This window comes from Dipodomys ordii, unplaced genomic scaffold (genome assembly GCF_000151885.1).
Source record: "Dipodomys ordii isolate 6190 unplaced genomic scaffold, Dord_2.0 Scaffold53, whole genome shotgun sequence".
Lineage (NCBI taxonomy): Eukaryota > Metazoa > Chordata > Mammalia > Rodentia > Heteromyidae > Dipodomys > Dipodomys ordii.
This window is the reverse complement of record NW_012267269.1, coordinates 1550704-1567397: the sequence shown is the minus strand read 5'-3', so window position 1 is coordinate 1567397 and position 16694 is coordinate 1550704. Positions and strand designations below refer to the sequence as shown.

General features: G+C 39.1%; 1 protein-coding gene across 1 annotated transcript in view; it reads left to right on the top strand.

Annotated features, from left to right (window-relative positions):
- Nucleotides 1–1077: 1077 nt before the first annotated feature.
- Nucleotides 1078–16694, top strand: part of Frem1 (FRAS1 related extracellular matrix 1) — a 120801-nt gene continuing 105184 nt past the window's right edge. Inside the window, exons 1-4 of the mRNA XM_013020755.1 lie at nucleotides 1078–1311; nucleotides 8023–8117; nucleotides 9615–9916; nucleotides 11020–11216. Of these exons, the coding sequence (XP_012876209.1) occupies nucleotides 1078–1311; nucleotides 8023–8117; nucleotides 9615–9916; nucleotides 11020–11216 (828 nt within the window). The remainder of the gene's footprint in view (nucleotides 1312–8022; nucleotides 8118–9614; nucleotides 9917–11019; nucleotides 11217–16694) is intronic.

Below are 16694 nucleotides of genomic sequence, written 5' to 3'. Positions count from 1 at the left end.
GCTTTACTTCAAAAATACTTTGAATTTCAGCCTATATTTCATTACATTTTACTTTGGATGCAATCATTTCAGTTTCCAAGAAGAGAAATTAAATATGCAATTGTAAAAGGCTAAAGTAGAAATGAAAGCTATTTATGCAAATTAGGTACATAATAAAGTAATGGCATTGTAGATAATATCAATATTGTCTGGGCTGGATATACATACTGTGTCATTAACTGTATCCACTGAGGCTCTGTCACTTGATCATGGTCTTTTGCACATCAACAAGAATTACATGTACATGGAGGGAACAGCTGATCTTTCCAGTTCCCACTTCGGTGTTTCTTAAGTAATTTCATTGCCTAGCAGAGTTGGTCTTGGTGACAAATTGCTAAGCTTATTTCTTCACTGGGTTGTATTAGTTCAGGAGTTAATCACGTTTGCAAGCAATGTGCAAATAATCCTCCCAGCTCTCTGACATGAATTAGTTCACAGTACTCATTTAACAAATGAGAAACGGGAAGCAAAAAGCTCCCTGTAACTTGGAGCTCAGGGGATCATCCGCTGCTGCTGCGTGGTTGCCCCCAGCTGCCCCGGGCTTCCACCAGTCTCCTGCAGGACCACACAGTTGACATCCGATTGGGATCTGCGGATCATCAGGAAGCCGAGGAATGAAGCGACCTGGGCCTGGAGGTCAAGTTAGTTTATTTGTTTTTAATTTAGCTGAAATGATAGGCTAGTTGAAAGATCCCTTTGTCAGTAGCGACCTTTTGACTAGCAGCACCCCCCTACACCCCCCTCTCCTTCCTCCACCCTTTCTCCCCGCTTGCAGGATTAGAAAAGCACTTGGAAGGCTCATTAATCTTGCCGGCGCTGTCAGGAGTGATCAGCGAGTTTTATTAAATCTCCCAGGACCGACTGAAAAGCGTCCTTGTCTGGTTCTGAATGAAAGGGGCATGTTAAGATCTCGGGGCTCACCCTGGGGACCCCTGGCCCTGCCCCGTGGACAGCCGTCGGACCCTCCCCGCCGAAGCCCAGGGGCACGCCTTTGTTGAAGGACTCCAGCCGTCGCTACAGCCACTGGGCCCTGTCAGCATGAACGCTCCACGCTGGGCCCGGCCCGAGGCCCTGCTGCTGCTCTTGCTCCTGGACTGGACCAGCTCCACCTTCATCACTGTGAACCGAGGGATGAGGGTGATGAAGGGCAGTTCCGCCGTCCTGTCGGCAGAAGACCTGAAGTTTGCCATCCCCAGGGAGAAAGACGCCTGCAAAGTGGAGGTGGTGAGGAACGAGCCGATAACCCAGAGGGTTGGAAAGCTCACCCCACAGGTAGGTCCCGGGCGAGAGTCTCTGTCCCTAGTTGGATGGGTGAGACGGGGAGCAGGTAGAGGTCTTCTCTTAAGCGGTCACCAAGGTGAGTACTGTAAGAGGTTCCCATGGGTGAAGGTGAACCGCACCGCTGAAGTTCACCCGCGTGCTATCCTACTGCTTTCCTCTGGGAGGTGGAACTATGGTTTGCACCGTTCTGATTTCAGAGAACAGGTCTGCAGTGGGCAGGCTCTGTTCCACATGGGGCTGACATCTGTGGGGCTCCTGATGTCTTTAGGTTTAGACTAATGTGGATGCACACATTCTTCATAACAACTCCCATCTTTTTAGCTTTTATTGAAGAGAACTTTTATGTATCTTGACCTTGTAGGTTAGCTAAGGATGCATTATAAAGCAGAGTGTAAGAATGGTTCAGGTCTCTCATTTTAGGGAGCAAAAGAAGGGGGGAGGGAGGGGGAGAATGTGTGTGCAAGAAAGAAAGGGAGAGAAAGATAGAACGAGAGAACACAAGCAAGCAGGACAGGACCAACTTGTAAGGGTTTCAATGGACAACTACTTGTAGCATATGCTATCATTAATCTTTAAGGGATGAGTCCTGCCCTGAATTATCTTACTCATTGCCAGTCAGGGGTGGCTTTGCATAAGATATAAAAAATGCAAGACATTTTTGAGATGTACTTGTGACTTCAGAAAAGCAAAGGTTAAACATGAAGGCTTTTTTGTTTATTAATAAAAGAGAGATAAAGAACTATAAATATTCAATTCTTCATAAATGTCTGCCTTAATATTTCTCCTTAATTAAAACCTCAGGGACCTCTTTATTTAAGGATATTCTATTGTCATTTTTTTTTTTTGTCAGTTGTGGGGCTTGAACTCAGGGCCTGGACACTGTCTCTCAGCTCTTTTGCTCAAGGCTGTCACTCTACCACTTTGAGCCACAGTGTGACTTCTGGTTTTCTGGTGGTTAATTGGAGATAAGAGTCTCATGAACTTTCCTGCCTGGCCTGGCTTTAAACCTTTATCCTCAGCTCTTAGCCTCCTGAGTAGCTAAGATTACAGGCATGAGCCATCAGTGCCCAGCTAAGAGTTACTGTTTAAATCTAATTTTCATACACTTTTTTTTTTTTTGCCAGTCATGGGGCCTGAACTCTGGGTCTGGGCGCTGTCCCTCAGCTATTCAGCTCAAGGCTAGTGCTCTACCACTGGAGCCACAGTGCCACTTTCGGCTTTTTCTGTTTATGTGGTGCTGAGGAATCGAACCCAGGGCCTCATGCTTGCAAGGCATGCACTCTACCGCTGAGCTACCTTCCCAGCCCCTTCATACACTTTTTTAAGGTGTTTCTTTTCATATATTTTAAGGGAATGGTTGACTTTGCATACAATAGTAAATTGCTTCTGATTGTGTTACTTGTTCTTGCCATAGCTTAACTTTACAAATGATCTTAAGAGTGCTCAACGTTGGATAGTATTGCTGCATCTAGAGAATGGACCATTCCCAATCCTAACTAGGAACCTCATTTCCTCTCCATTTGGGTATAGAAACATGTTCCATGAGGTTATTCCAAGTTACTGGACATGGAAGAGATGTAATAAAGAGTTTTAGATAAATGCTAGCTCAAATTGCTATCCTTAGATATTTCTCTTACAACACTTAAAATTATAGACAAACTCAGAAACACCAAAATACTATAGAAGGAAATTTCATCTTGAGGCTGTTCATGATATGATAGGAATCAAATGACTCATTCCAGTTTCCTACGAGACTCTGTTTAAGAATTTAAGACTTTTTGAAGAGTTAAAAAGCTACACATGGGCATTAAAAATGTTAGAATATACTAGTGGCTATAGGTGTTTCAACATTGTATTCCAAAGTGTTCAGTAGTAGTAACTTCTCCTGACTTTCTTTCAACATTTTATGCCCTGTGGAAGTATGTGTCAGTCAGGGAAAAAGAGAGACCTGGTATATTAGACTTTAGTGTCACTGTAACCAAGATATACCTAAGAGCACAATTTGAAAGGAGGAAGAATTTATCTTAGCTCTCAACTTCAAAGGTTTCAATACATATGGTGGGTACAGCAACTTGCTTCTTGGCAGCCAGGAAGCAAAGCCTAGAAATAACAGGAAATGGCCAGAGCAATCATCAGCTACCAGGAAAATTCTGTTCCCTGTGACCTACATCCTTCAACCAGGTCTACTTGCTATAGCTCTACAACTTCCTAATAGTCTATTCAAAAAAAATTTTTTTTTCTGGTTCTGGGACTCAGGGCATGAATATATGCATGAGTCACAGCCCTACATATATAGTAGAGGGCCATCTTGATTTAATTGTCTTTGAAAGACACAGACACACCCAGAGGTGTTCTATGTTAATATCCTACCCAGAGATGTTCTATTCTTTTTTTTATTTTTCATATATATTTTTATTGTAAAGATACTGTACAGAGGGGTTACAGTTACATGAGTAAGGTAATGAGTACATTTCCTATCAAGCATTGTTACCCCTCCTTTGGTTTCCCCTACCAATCCTTCCCTCCCTGCCTCCTCAACTATTGTAATGTCCTAAGCATTTCTCTAATCAAGTTGACAGTCAAGATTAACTATGGCATTGAGATAGGGCATCACAGAGCTCAAATAAAGCCCAGCATGAGGCCATGGGTTCTCAACTATAGGAATCAGAATTAAGAGCAAAATGAAAATAGTTACAGTTTTGAGGTGCAGCAACATAGGACTCTGATTCTAGAAGATTAAGTTCTTTGGGAAAGCAAAGACCTATGGACATACCAATACATACTGGTACTGACACCTTATAAAGACTGATGGACTGGACTGATAATTTGGTTCTCTTTCTCTCTCTCCATATGTATGTATACATACATATATATATATATAATTTATATATATATATATATATATGTTCAACACTTGTATAGGAGTTAGTCTGATTACTTGGAGTAGGAGAAGCAGGGAGAAAGGAGAATATTGTCCAGCTGTATTTCGCTCAGACTCAGGAGGAAGGGGCCTGCTGTTCACTGGTTCCTTTCTTCTCTTAGAAGGCAGTTTGAGAGGATCTATTGTAGGCCAACCTCCACCTTAGAGAGCCTCTGACTCCTTAATCCTCATGGCCCTCACTGAGATGAACAAAAGTGCCTCCATGATTTTTGTCTTTTGCTGTTTGTTTTTGTTTTTGCAGTGTTGGAAATCAAATCCAGGGCCTCACTCCTGTTAGGCAAGCACATTACCACTATGCCCAGTCCCTATGGAGTTGGATGGGTTTTTAGTGATGTTTTAATGATTCCAATTATTCTACCTGCTTTGAAAAATAAGAGAGCAAAAGAGATTCAAATGACCAGAGATTCAAATGGTCACAGGGATTAAGGGTTGGAATTGACCTCCAATTTATCTACATCTCTTTTTCTAAGGTAAAAGTCTAGTTATTATGAAGTTAATATGGAACAGAAACAGCACAATAATGGGCCTGATAGGAAATTCTTTAGCTGATAGGTTAGGAACATCCCAAACACACAGACACCTAGTATATTGTACTCTCTCTTTCTCTTTTTTTCTCTCTTTTTTGTGGGCCAGTCCTGGGTCTTGAACTTAGAGTCTGGTCTCTGTCTCAGATTTTCTTTTGCTCAGGGCTAGTGTTCTACTACTTGAACCACAGCTCCACTTCTGCCTTTTTTAAAAAATCTTTTTTCTTTCTGTAGTTTAGTGGAGATAAGAGTCTCACAGATTTCCTGCCACAGCTGGTGACCCTCAGATCTCAGCCTGCTGAGTGGCTAGGATTACTGTGTGAGCCACTGGCACCAATTTTATTGTGTTCATTATTATTATTATTATTTGTTGGTCATGGGGCTTGAACTCAGCCTGCTGTCCCTCAGCTCTTCAGCTCAAGGCTAGTGCTCTACCACTTGAGCCACAGCACCACTTCTGGTGGTTTATTGAAGATAAGAGTCTCATGGACTTTCCTGCCCGGACTGGCTTTAAACCACAATCCTCAGATCTCAGCCTCCTGAGTAGCTAGGATTGCAGGTGTGAGCCACCAGCACCCAGCTTTGTGCTCATTTTAAGTAGAATCATATCCTGCATTCTCAGTGTATTCCTAGAAACAAATAGGATGCCTCAATTGGATTTACATAATTTAAAGTGGATATGTAGTTTGTATCTTCTAAAATTTATTCTATGTGTGAAATCTACTAATATGTGGAGTTCATCAATAGTTAAATATAAAAACTTTGTGTAAAGTAGGAAATATTTCTTTTTTAAACTTTCAGGTGACAGTTCTTTTGTGTGTTTGTTTTGGTGTCTCTTAGCTTTTCTTCTCAAGGTTGGTGCTTTACTCACTCCAGCCACTTCACTGGAGTTCTACTTCAAGCTTTATTCACTTGAGCCATTCGTTTGAGCTCCACTTTAAGCTTTTTTTTTTTTTTATAGCTAATTAGAGGTAAGAGTCTCATGGACCTTCTTGCCTGGGTTGGCTTCCTTATTTTTCAACCTTCTCAGTAGCTAGGATTACAGGCATGAGCCATCAGTGCCCAGCTTATTATTATTATTATTTCTGGTAATTTCAATGAAAACAAGATTTCCAAGGAAGGCCTGAGAGTGGGAAAAATTTGTTCTTGGTTTTTAGTGTCTGGCTCAGCTCTCCCCAGGGATGAACCATGGCCAAATAATGTATATGAGGGCACAAACACACACACACACACACACACACACACACACACACACACACCACACAACACATACACTGTCTAAACACACATAAGGACACAAACACACACACACACTCACACACACACGCACACATACACTGTCTAAACATGATGCTTTAATGGAGCTTCAGAAAAAGCTGTAAAGCTAGGTTTATGTGAACCCACTCCCAGGGAGGGCACTGTATTAACAGCACCCTGCTGTGTAATGAGCAGTTTCATGTGATTTGCACAGAAAATGTTTTGTTTAACATCTGTTCAATTAGTGTTTTCATTTCATTACTGAAGTTTTCCGTAGAACCAACAGGTTCATTTTCCTATTGGATATTCAGAAAGGGACTGCAATGAATGCACTCCAGTACCTTCTGTTTACTTAACCCCTGGATATCATCAATTAGACAAGGTCGATAGGTTTTCCTTGTGTTTCAAGATGAGGCTTTGGTCACACCTGGTCCACAGCAAGTTTCCTGGGTGGAAAAATACCTTAGTTTAGTGCTGAGCTTGCTTTCTTTGGATAAGAAATACAGTGGTGAGAAAATATCCTTAGTTTCAACCAGTTTACTGTCATTAAAGTGAGTAATGAGTTAGGAGTGTGTGACAATTTAATTATAAATTGTAATTGAAAAGCAGTTGAAGTGGAAAAAACCAAAGCTAGACAGTAATTAGAAAAGGATTTAACTCTCCTTTGTTTTAGTTAGTAAATTTATGGACAATTATGGTTGTCGCCTTTTATAAAAGGAAAACATATTAGGAAACATAAAACAGATGTTTCTTTTAACAAAGCAGATTGTCTCTTTATTACCATGACTATTTGTCTGTGATACGAGAAAGGGCTTCTTTTTATCTTCTTCCTACTTTCCAACTAAAACTAGGAAGCAGTAATATCTATGGAGCAAGAAATTTATTCTTATTAGTGATCATTCCTTCTAAGTGTAGGTCTTGTTTGAAAATGACTGAAGCTGAGAAAGGTACAGAGAAAATACTGTGAGCTCCAGAGAGAGGGCATTTCTCAGAATACTAAATAAGATTGGCAGAGGGGGCAGCAGAGGGACATGATACAGGTGGAAGGGAAAACTTCTTTAAAAACTAGGATTCCTTAGCTTGTGCTGGTGGCTCATGCCTGTAATACTAGCTACTTAGGAGGCTGAGATCTGAGGATCACGGTTCAAAGGTAGCCAAGTCAGGAAAGTCTGTGAGACTCTTATCTCCAAAACCACTAGAAAACCAAAAGTGGTGTTGTGACTCAAGTGGTAGAGCGCTAGCCCTGAGCTGCAGAGCTGAGGAACAGTGCCCAGGCCCAGAGTTCAAGCCCCATGACTGATCAAAACAAACAAACTAGGATTCCTCAATAAATCAGACATTTCCTTCACAGTTTTGAGAGAGGTGATGCAGTTAATTATAACTTAATTTACATACAAGAAGTTGTCTTTAGATACTGTGTTTCATGGGCCATTTGTGCCATTCATAACTAGTAAAGCCATTAATGAGAAACAACTGTGGATTATGTTTGACTCTGGCCAACCACAGAATGTCCATAGCTGGTAGTTTCAACTTTGAATTGTGTCAGTGTTCTCTGCAAAAGAAAGAAGAGGTGGGTAAGCCAACACATGTGTTTCTTGAAATACATGGAATGATTTCTAACTGAACTGCTATAAACTCCTAGAGGAGTTAAATAAAAATTTGATAAATGGGAGCATCTTTAAAAGTACTATAGTCTATCAAAGGACAACTATTTGGAGAAATAAGTATCTCTTAGTTTCTTTGCTTGGCCAGTTTGGATTCATAGTTTAGATGCTAACAAGACAAGACACAGCTGTCTAAGCAGGATGGTGAGTGGGCACAGACATAGGGCAGAGGTGTATGTTTGTGATTGATCTCTCCATCCCCTCAGTCATACTACACTCAGAGACCACAGGTTTTCTGAGCCATAATCTAGCTGGGAAAATGGAACTTTGCACCAATTTTCTTACAGATTTTTTTTCATTTCTTCACATGAACTAGGTCTTTGACTGCCATTTCCTTCCCAATGAAGTAAGGTATGTTCACAATGGGTGTCCGATCCTTGATGAAGATACTGTGAAGCTTAGGCTTTACAGGTAAGTGGCATAGGAGCTTTGCTGATATTTCCAGATCATTGTGCTGTGTTCTTTTCTTTTGATGTGTGCGTGTGTATGTGTGAAGAGGATGACTTAATAGATTCCAAACAAGTAAATAATTGATAGAAATTGAAGGTCTGAGTGGTTGAGGTAAGAATGGTAGCCAATTTCTGACTGTCTTCATAATTTCTATAAATTATTAGTTTTATTCTCTTTCTCTCTGGTGTTCTTGTATAGGTATCTGGAATTCCAACTGTAAACTTGAGAATCAAGTGGAATATATGTTTCAAAATTGGATGGATTTTTTTTTTAAATTTCTAGCTGTTTAGATATAAGCAGTGCAATAAATTCCTTTTTAAACATTAAATAATATAAATGTCTTTAAAGTCAATATAAAGCTAAATGGAGTGGTCATATCATGCAGCAAGTCCTCTACTAGGTGTATCTATCAATACACATTTGCACCTAGGAATATTAAAATATTATTATATTAGCATTATAATATAGCATTATATTTTATCTTTTATTATAACATACAGTATTATAATATATAATATATATGAGAAATAAAAGCCTATGTATATAAAAGCTTGTGCATAACGACATTCTTCATAATAACCAGGAGTTGAACTAATCCACCTGGTGAATGGTATGTCCATACAATGGGATATTTAGGTGATACCTAGAAGATGCTTGAACTAGAATTCTCAGAGGACCAGCAACATGCCTATTCCGCTCTTAACCTTTTCCCCAGTCCTGTTAGCAAACTCCTGTTCTGTTCTATACCTCAGTTTCCTTACCCGGAAAATGGGATGAATGATTCTTGTTATAGAATTTTATGAGCAATGAAAAATATACTGCTGAAAAGACTTGCAGCATAATGAAAGTGCATTAACTCATAATCCATGACTGCATTATTAATATATACTCATCATGTCTTAATTTCTCACGATAAAGGAAATAACAGCCCTAGAACCCTCTGCAAACACCCTGAGAACAGTCACTAGGGGAAGAGAAGGAAGTAACAATTACTGACAAAATTTACATGGCAAGTTCTGAGCTGTGTACCCAATCTGTTCCTAAGCCAACACTTATCTCGTGATATTTCTGAAGAACAACATGACCTGTATACTTCATAAGCCCTTCCTCCTTAAATCCTGAATTGGTACTTGACCTAAAAATTATACAGGCTTCATGCTCTGACATTTCATATGCTTGGATATGTGACTGAATTCTCAGAAGTCCTTCACTAGAAATGTGGATAATGAGCTTGAGAGCAGGTATGCAGACAAAGATGGCTAGAGGAAACAGTGGTAGGAAGATAGACAGACTTCAAGGCAAAGAAAAGAAGGGGTAAGAATAGAGTATGAGATAAAATCCAAATTCCACCTGGTATGTAGATTTTCTGAAGGCCAACCTTTAAGTTTCAAGCCACGTGCATAGATATCAGAAGAACTTAAGCATCTGTAGAGACTTCTTTCTCTGTTCTCAATACAGATTTACTGAAACAGACACATTCATGGAAACCTTTGAGCTGCAGGTCCATCTCCTAGAACCAGACTGTAACATCATCCACATGAATGACAAAGTGCTGGAGGTGTCTGAATTTTATGGCCTGTCCAGAACCATCGATAAGAACCTGCTCAGCTTTGATTATGACAGGACAGCCAACCTGGAATGTACCATCAGGCTAGACCCCCTGACAACCCTGCTGCCAGCCCATGGCCAAATGGTTGTGGTGGAACCTCTTCCAGAAGGACCTCGTGGAGATCAGCCACACAGTTTTTTCCCCGAGTCCCGTATGATATCTTTTAATACTTGTCTAGTTGTTACTAAAAGGGGCCAAAAAAGGGTCATATTCCCCTTATGACAGATAATTCTACTTATCTAATATGATTTTTAGCTGGTTGACAAATGTAGGTTAGTGGTTAAGAGGATAAGCGTTACAATCAGAAGGATCTGGATTTGACAACTGCTTCTGACATTTAGTTTCTGTATATTATTTTATCTCTCAACTTGTCTAAGCTTCTGTCAGATATGGAAAGATAATATCTGCTCCATGGGGTTGTGTTGGGGTGGGGAAGTGAAGGAGATCACACATAACAAGTCCTTAACTCAGTATTGGACTCATAGGAAGTACCCATTCATCATCAGCTATTAGTAGAAATAGCAATGGCTGTAGTAGTAAGCATTGTTTTTACTTACATTAAATATTGTTGGGCTATGATCTAGTTTGAAGCAAAACTAGTCAGTAGCAGTCATGGTCTAATCAGTGAGAGCTGATCATGATGCTGTTATTCACTGAGTCAGAGTACGTATTGTGGATACTTCCTATATGCATAATAGTATTGTAGGAACCATGGGCAGATCAGGAAATACAAAGGGGTGACCATTGTTACTACAGTAATGATTTGGACAGAATATTAAGGGATGGTTTAGTAAAAAGACCAACTGGACCTAAAAAGATATGCATGCTTTGAATGTGTGATAGGCAAACTGGGACAATGATTTTGAGGAGCAGAAGAATCTAGAAGACCTTATAGAGTAGGACCATGAAATTGATACTTTAAAGGAAGATTGGAGCTAAATTCTGGAAGGCCTTCAATGAGCTAATTGGCTTATTTGCCATAGGTGTCCAGGCACCAGAAAGCATATTCTATTTTTTTTCTCTCAGCCTAACTCTTGGTAAAGAAGGCCTGATGAAACACATAATCAATTGTTCTTTTTCTTGCAAAGGAAATTATAAGCATTCAGAATAACAGCCATTCAATGACTGACTTGAGAAGTAAATATCACGTTCTTGGGGCAGTTAGAGAGTCTCCAAAAGAGGAAGATTGGTTTTTCACCTTTACAATTGTTGTGTTTAAGTGGCTGCCACTAATGCAGTGTTGTACGTTTCTAGAACTGGGAACAGAACTGAAGTGTCCAGGTGGAAGCTGTGCCCTGGGATTGAAGAAAATAGGAAGTCTCAAAGTGAGCTGTGAGGAGTTCCTGCTGATGGGGCTTCGTTATCAACATATGCAGCCCCCTTCCCCCAACATTGATTATATCCCCATCCAACTGGACCTCATGGACAGCAGGAGTAAAATCGTGTACAAGGTAGAATTTGAGGCTGTATTGTGTTGCCAGCTCATTAATAGGTGACAGAATTCCACAGGGCATTCAGGCTGGCTCTCATACCAGGGAGAGTACCTATGCTATTGAGGATGGCATGGCTAGGGTGTCAGAAGCTACAGGCTTGTTTGTTCTGTTCAGGTAGTCACTTTGTATATGATATTAGCTTATACTTTCCCTCTAGTTCTGTGTGAAGGACAGGTTGGTTACATTGTTGACCATCTTCCTTCTTTGCCTCCAGTACTGTTTTGTATCTATGTTGGGACTTAACCCAGTGACCTATGGAAGTGACCATTGAGCTATTCTCCAGACTCCTCCAACACATTTTAGCTTGTCAGTTTATTCTTTGTAACCCCTTCTCTCTGATGTCTCTTCTCCTTCTTGACATCAGAGGGTCCTCTCTGTAAAGTCACAGGAAACTAGGAAGGAGGAGTACCTCAGCCCCACTTTCATGGTTCTATCAAATGACATCATGTTCTCTTTTCAGACTTCAAGATGGAGGGCTGGGTCCCGCCAGAGGGCTCACAAAGGCTTTCTCAATCTTGTCATCTTTAAACATTTTCTCGTGACTTTTGTTCCCTTGGTCTTTTCATACTGAAATGATGAATGAAAGATAAATCAACTTATACAGTAGTTAACATGATGTTCTACTGATTTGTTTATTTGGAAAACTAAAGCAACACTGCATCAATTGAAGCGAGCTAGACTTTGTGATGATGTGAGGTGATACAAGACAACATTTGGAAAGACTTCTGCCTACATGGTAGCCTTCCAACTGGGATTTCTCCTAAAAGGCCTAGTCAAATACAGAACGTTATTACTCCCAAGAAACTGATAATTCCTGCAATGATAATGAGATTACACAACGGGCGCACAGGATTTTAGAATTAAGATCTACAAGTAAAACTGAGGTAACTCTAGTTTAATTGATCAGGTAAATTAGTTTAGGAGCCTTTCAAAGGAGAAATTTACATGGGCATGAAGCAGGCCCAAATTGCCTGAGTTCAAGTGTTTACTGGATTGGCTAGGTGACTTTGAACTTTATGTCCATGTTTTATAGTAAAATGAGGATAACTCACGAGTTACTCTCATGAAGTTATATTCAGAAACACTGCCTTCTTAGAGTAGTTGAAAAGATTGAATGAGATAAGGAGACAATATTTGTAAAATGCTTCATATGAAGCCTGTACATATTGAGTGTATGCATATTTTATTTGTTTTAATATCTACCACGTAATGAACTTATGATTGTCAGGTTTGGAATCATTCATATAGTTCATGTTTCTTGTTTTATTGTGGGGCTTCAGAGAAATAATGAGCCTTTCTTAGTATACATGGCTATTTTATGACTAGGCCAGGACCAAAATTCTAGGCATACCATCTAGTAATGGACAACATTTGCTTGTTTTGAAACAAAATGTTCCCTTTTGGATTTCTTTTTTTTTTGTTTGTTTGTTTGTTTTTTGTTTTTGGGTCTGGTCGTGGGGCTTGAACTCTGGGTCTGGGTGCTGTTCCTCAGCTCTTCAGCTCAAGGCTAGTGCTCTACCACTTGAGCCACAGCGCCACTTCTGGCTTTTTTCTTTTTGCTTATGTGGTGCTGGGGAATCGAACTCAGGGCCTCATGCATGCAAGGCAAGCACTGTACCACTGAGCCACCATCCCAGCCCTCCCTTTTGGATTTCTTATCTCCATTAAAGCAAGACACTTTTGGGCTGATTTGTCTTGTATTTTTCCTTCAATATATTAATTTAGGTTTTATTTATGCTTATAGGTCTGTTTCATTAGGAAGTGACCCTTTAAATGACCATCATTTGTGTTTTATTTATCCAGTGTTATATGTCATAAAGCAAATTCATTTGTGAATATGAGAGAGAGTTTATTTTGTATGTGTTCCATTCCTGGGCTTGAACTCAGGGCCTGGGTACTGTCCATGAGCTTTTGTGCTCAAGGCTAGCTCTCTATCAATTGAACCACAGCTCCACATCTGGCTTTGGGGTGTTTAATTGGAGATAAGTCTCATGAACTTACTTGCCTGGGCTGGTTAAAATTAAGATCTTCAGATTTTAGCCTCCTAAGTAACTAAGATTACAGGTCTGAGCCATGAGCACCTGGCTATATGGAAAAATTTTAAATATATACAGAAAATATTAAAGAATAGAGAGAAAAATAAGAAGGAAAATCAAGTTAGTGGTATTGATACCATTTTTATACACAGAGAGATAGACATACACACATATATACACACATACACACACAGTAGGCAACAGGCATACCAGAACTGCTTCTGAATTTACTCTGTGTGTAAAATTTTATATCTTGGTTTTTATTGTTCCTATGGTTGTGTAGTTCATGATCATCTAGGGAATCAAATGATCATTCACCTGTAATTTCTACATCTTTAAAGTTTTTTCTCTTTATATCTGCTTTTTAATTCACCTGAAATACATTTTTTTTTTTGGGTCCAGTCATGGGGCCTGGGCACTGTCCCTCAGCTCTTCAGCTCAAGGCTAGTGCTCTACCACTTGAGCCACAGCACCACTTCCGGCTTTTTTCTTCTTTTTGCTTATGTGGTGCTGAGGAATCGAACTCAGGGCTTGCAAGGCAAGCGTTCTACCACTGAGCCCTTCCCAGCTTCTGAAATACATTTTATTGTTCAATGAAATCTCTAAATTTGCAACAGTATTTCTTACAATAGAAACAATTGATTGTAGATGATTATTTTATTATATAGAAAGATGTAATGGGTACTAATTCAAGGCTAGTTCTTTTGTTCCTTAGCTTTACCTAGTTACACATTATTCTAAATATGATAGCTCTGTGGTACATCACAATCAAGTTCTTCTCCATCACTTAGAGTTTTCCTACACTTTCTCACTTATTGTTAATTTCAAATAATTTAAAATCATAGTTTTTACTGTCATCATTATAATAAATAGAAATAATTTATGTTCATTTTTAAAAATAAAAATGCACCTAAGGATTTTTCTTACTACTGAGTTAAAATTATAAGTACATTGAGAAAGAGAATATTAGAACACTCATCTATTGAGTCGACTCACTAGGAGTGCTGTCTCTCTCACTTCCTATGCTAAATAATTATTTTTTGTGTTTTTGTAAAGTTTGTCATTTCTTTCATGAAAGTTGAGCACATTTATTAAATTTAGTTCTGGGCAGAGTCAATTCGTGTGTGTGTGTGTGTGTGTGTGTGTGTGTGTGTGTATGTGTGCTGATCCTAATACATGAATTCAGGATCTGGGTGCTGTCCCTGAGCTTTGGTACTCAAGGCTAGTGCTATACCAGTTAAGCCAAAGCTCCACTTTGGCTTTTTAGTAGTTAATTGGAGATAAGAGTCCCAGGGGCTTTCCTACCCAAGCTGACTTTGAACTGTGATCCTCAGATCTCAGCTTCCTGAGTAGCTAGGTGTGAGCCACTGACACTTGACTTGGGCAGTTTGTTTTTGTGACATTATTGTGAACAGAATCTTTTCCCCCTGTGTTATCTTCTCCTCGGTTATTGATGATAAAGAAAAAATCTTTTTGGCGGTATAATTTACTTTTATCTGGCTTCTTTCCTGAATTCAATTATTTTAAGAAATTTTAAATTCTTTGGGTGTTCAAAGACCATAATTACATCTTTACTAATGATTATAATTTTGTATCTTCTTTTTCTGTAATTATTCTTCTTACTTCTGCGCTAATCCCCACTGGTTTTGCCAGCACAATATTAAATATAATGCTGCTTATATGCATATTTGTCTAATACATTTTATCCATCTCAATCACACACATGGTCTTTTCTAATGTTTCTTGCCTTGAGTTTGTCTTTGTTCAAAATGAATGTAGTCACTATGTTTTTTTCTGGTAGATGATAAATTTGGATTATCTTTTTACTTTTAATCTTTCTAGATGATTTTCAGTCTCTTTTGTGGGCATACATATGTAACTAGATATTTTCACTAAATTTCAGAGTACTTTTCTCAAATACGGAAGTGTGAGTACATTTACAGCAATGGACATATGTGGATTTGTCTATCTTCTTGTTCTTACTAATTAAAAAATTACCCTCCTAACATTACAAGGTCCTGAGCCTTGTTAATTGGCACCATAAAAAGTGTCTTGCAAAATAGATTATGTTTTTGTTGTCTTTTTCTTTACTATTTCTTTACTTTATTTCACTTTATGTAATAAATAATAAAAAGTTTAAAAGTTTAAAACAAAATAAATAATAAAAATTCCTATTTATTTATTTACTTGTTATTTTTATAGTAAAAAAAAGTCAGGTACCCATGGCACACACCTGTAATCCTAGGTACTCAGGAGGCTGAAATCTGAGGATCATAGTTCATTCAAAGCCAACCCAGGCAGAAAAGTTTGTGAGACTCTTATCTCCATTAACCTACCAAAAACACTGGAAGTGGAAATGTAGCTCAGATAGTAGGTTCTAGTCCTGAGCAAAAGTATCTTAGCCTATACCCTGAGTTCAAGCCCAACCAGCAAAAAAAAAAAAAAGAAAAAAAAGTAAAAAATAAAAGGATCTCTTGGTTTCTTTCTGTATATATGATATGTATGTGTGTATATAAGCATATCTATGTTATATATGCACATGCAAATAGTTATATATGTACATATACACATACATGTATATATTTATATATGGATATATGTAGATTGATCCAACTGATCTGGGGAAACTGCTCACCTTCAGGGTTTTGTTCATTGCCATTTGCAATTTTAGTGCTGGCATATGGTTGTTATAGATGATTGTTTCAGGCATATGGTTGTTATATATTATTATTCTTATATCATGAAGTAAATGCTTTTGACATTTGTATTCATTTTGTGGACACATTTAAGTAATGTGTTAATTTAGATTTAACTGTAGACTCAAATCAGTATAGTGTTTAGCAACAGCCCTTTAAATCATGATTTTAAAACCATTTATGTTTTGAAATTATGCATTTTCATTTTTTTCAAGTGTGAAGAATAGATACTGTAGTTTCTGGGATCTCTCAGTGTCTTGTTTATTTGTCTTTGTCACCACGTAGTGGGGGGGGTCACCTCTCTGATTTTCTATTTGGTGTTTCTCTTCTTTCAGGCCTTGTTGGCTAATGCTTTGGGGGGGAGGGCTGGAGAGGTCCTCTCTGCTCAGGCATTGATGGATATAATTGTATGCTCTCTGAGTCTGGCAGATGTTTTGAGCCCCTTGGTTGTCTCATGGCAGTTTTGTGTTTTCTCTGGAGACCTCCCTTGTAGGACTGTCTGTCTTGGGAGGACACGTCTAGCCTGAGCAGTCACTTGTAAGCTCTCCTGTGCTCTTTAGCAGATGTTTTCTATTTCTAGCTTTATGCTATGGAGCTTGTGGCCTCTGAAGGAGACTCCCTTCTTGGGAGGATGAAGTGTGAGCATCAAGGAAGTGGCGTAGCCTGACCCAGCATTTCTCTCCCCCACCTCCCCCCCCCCCCCC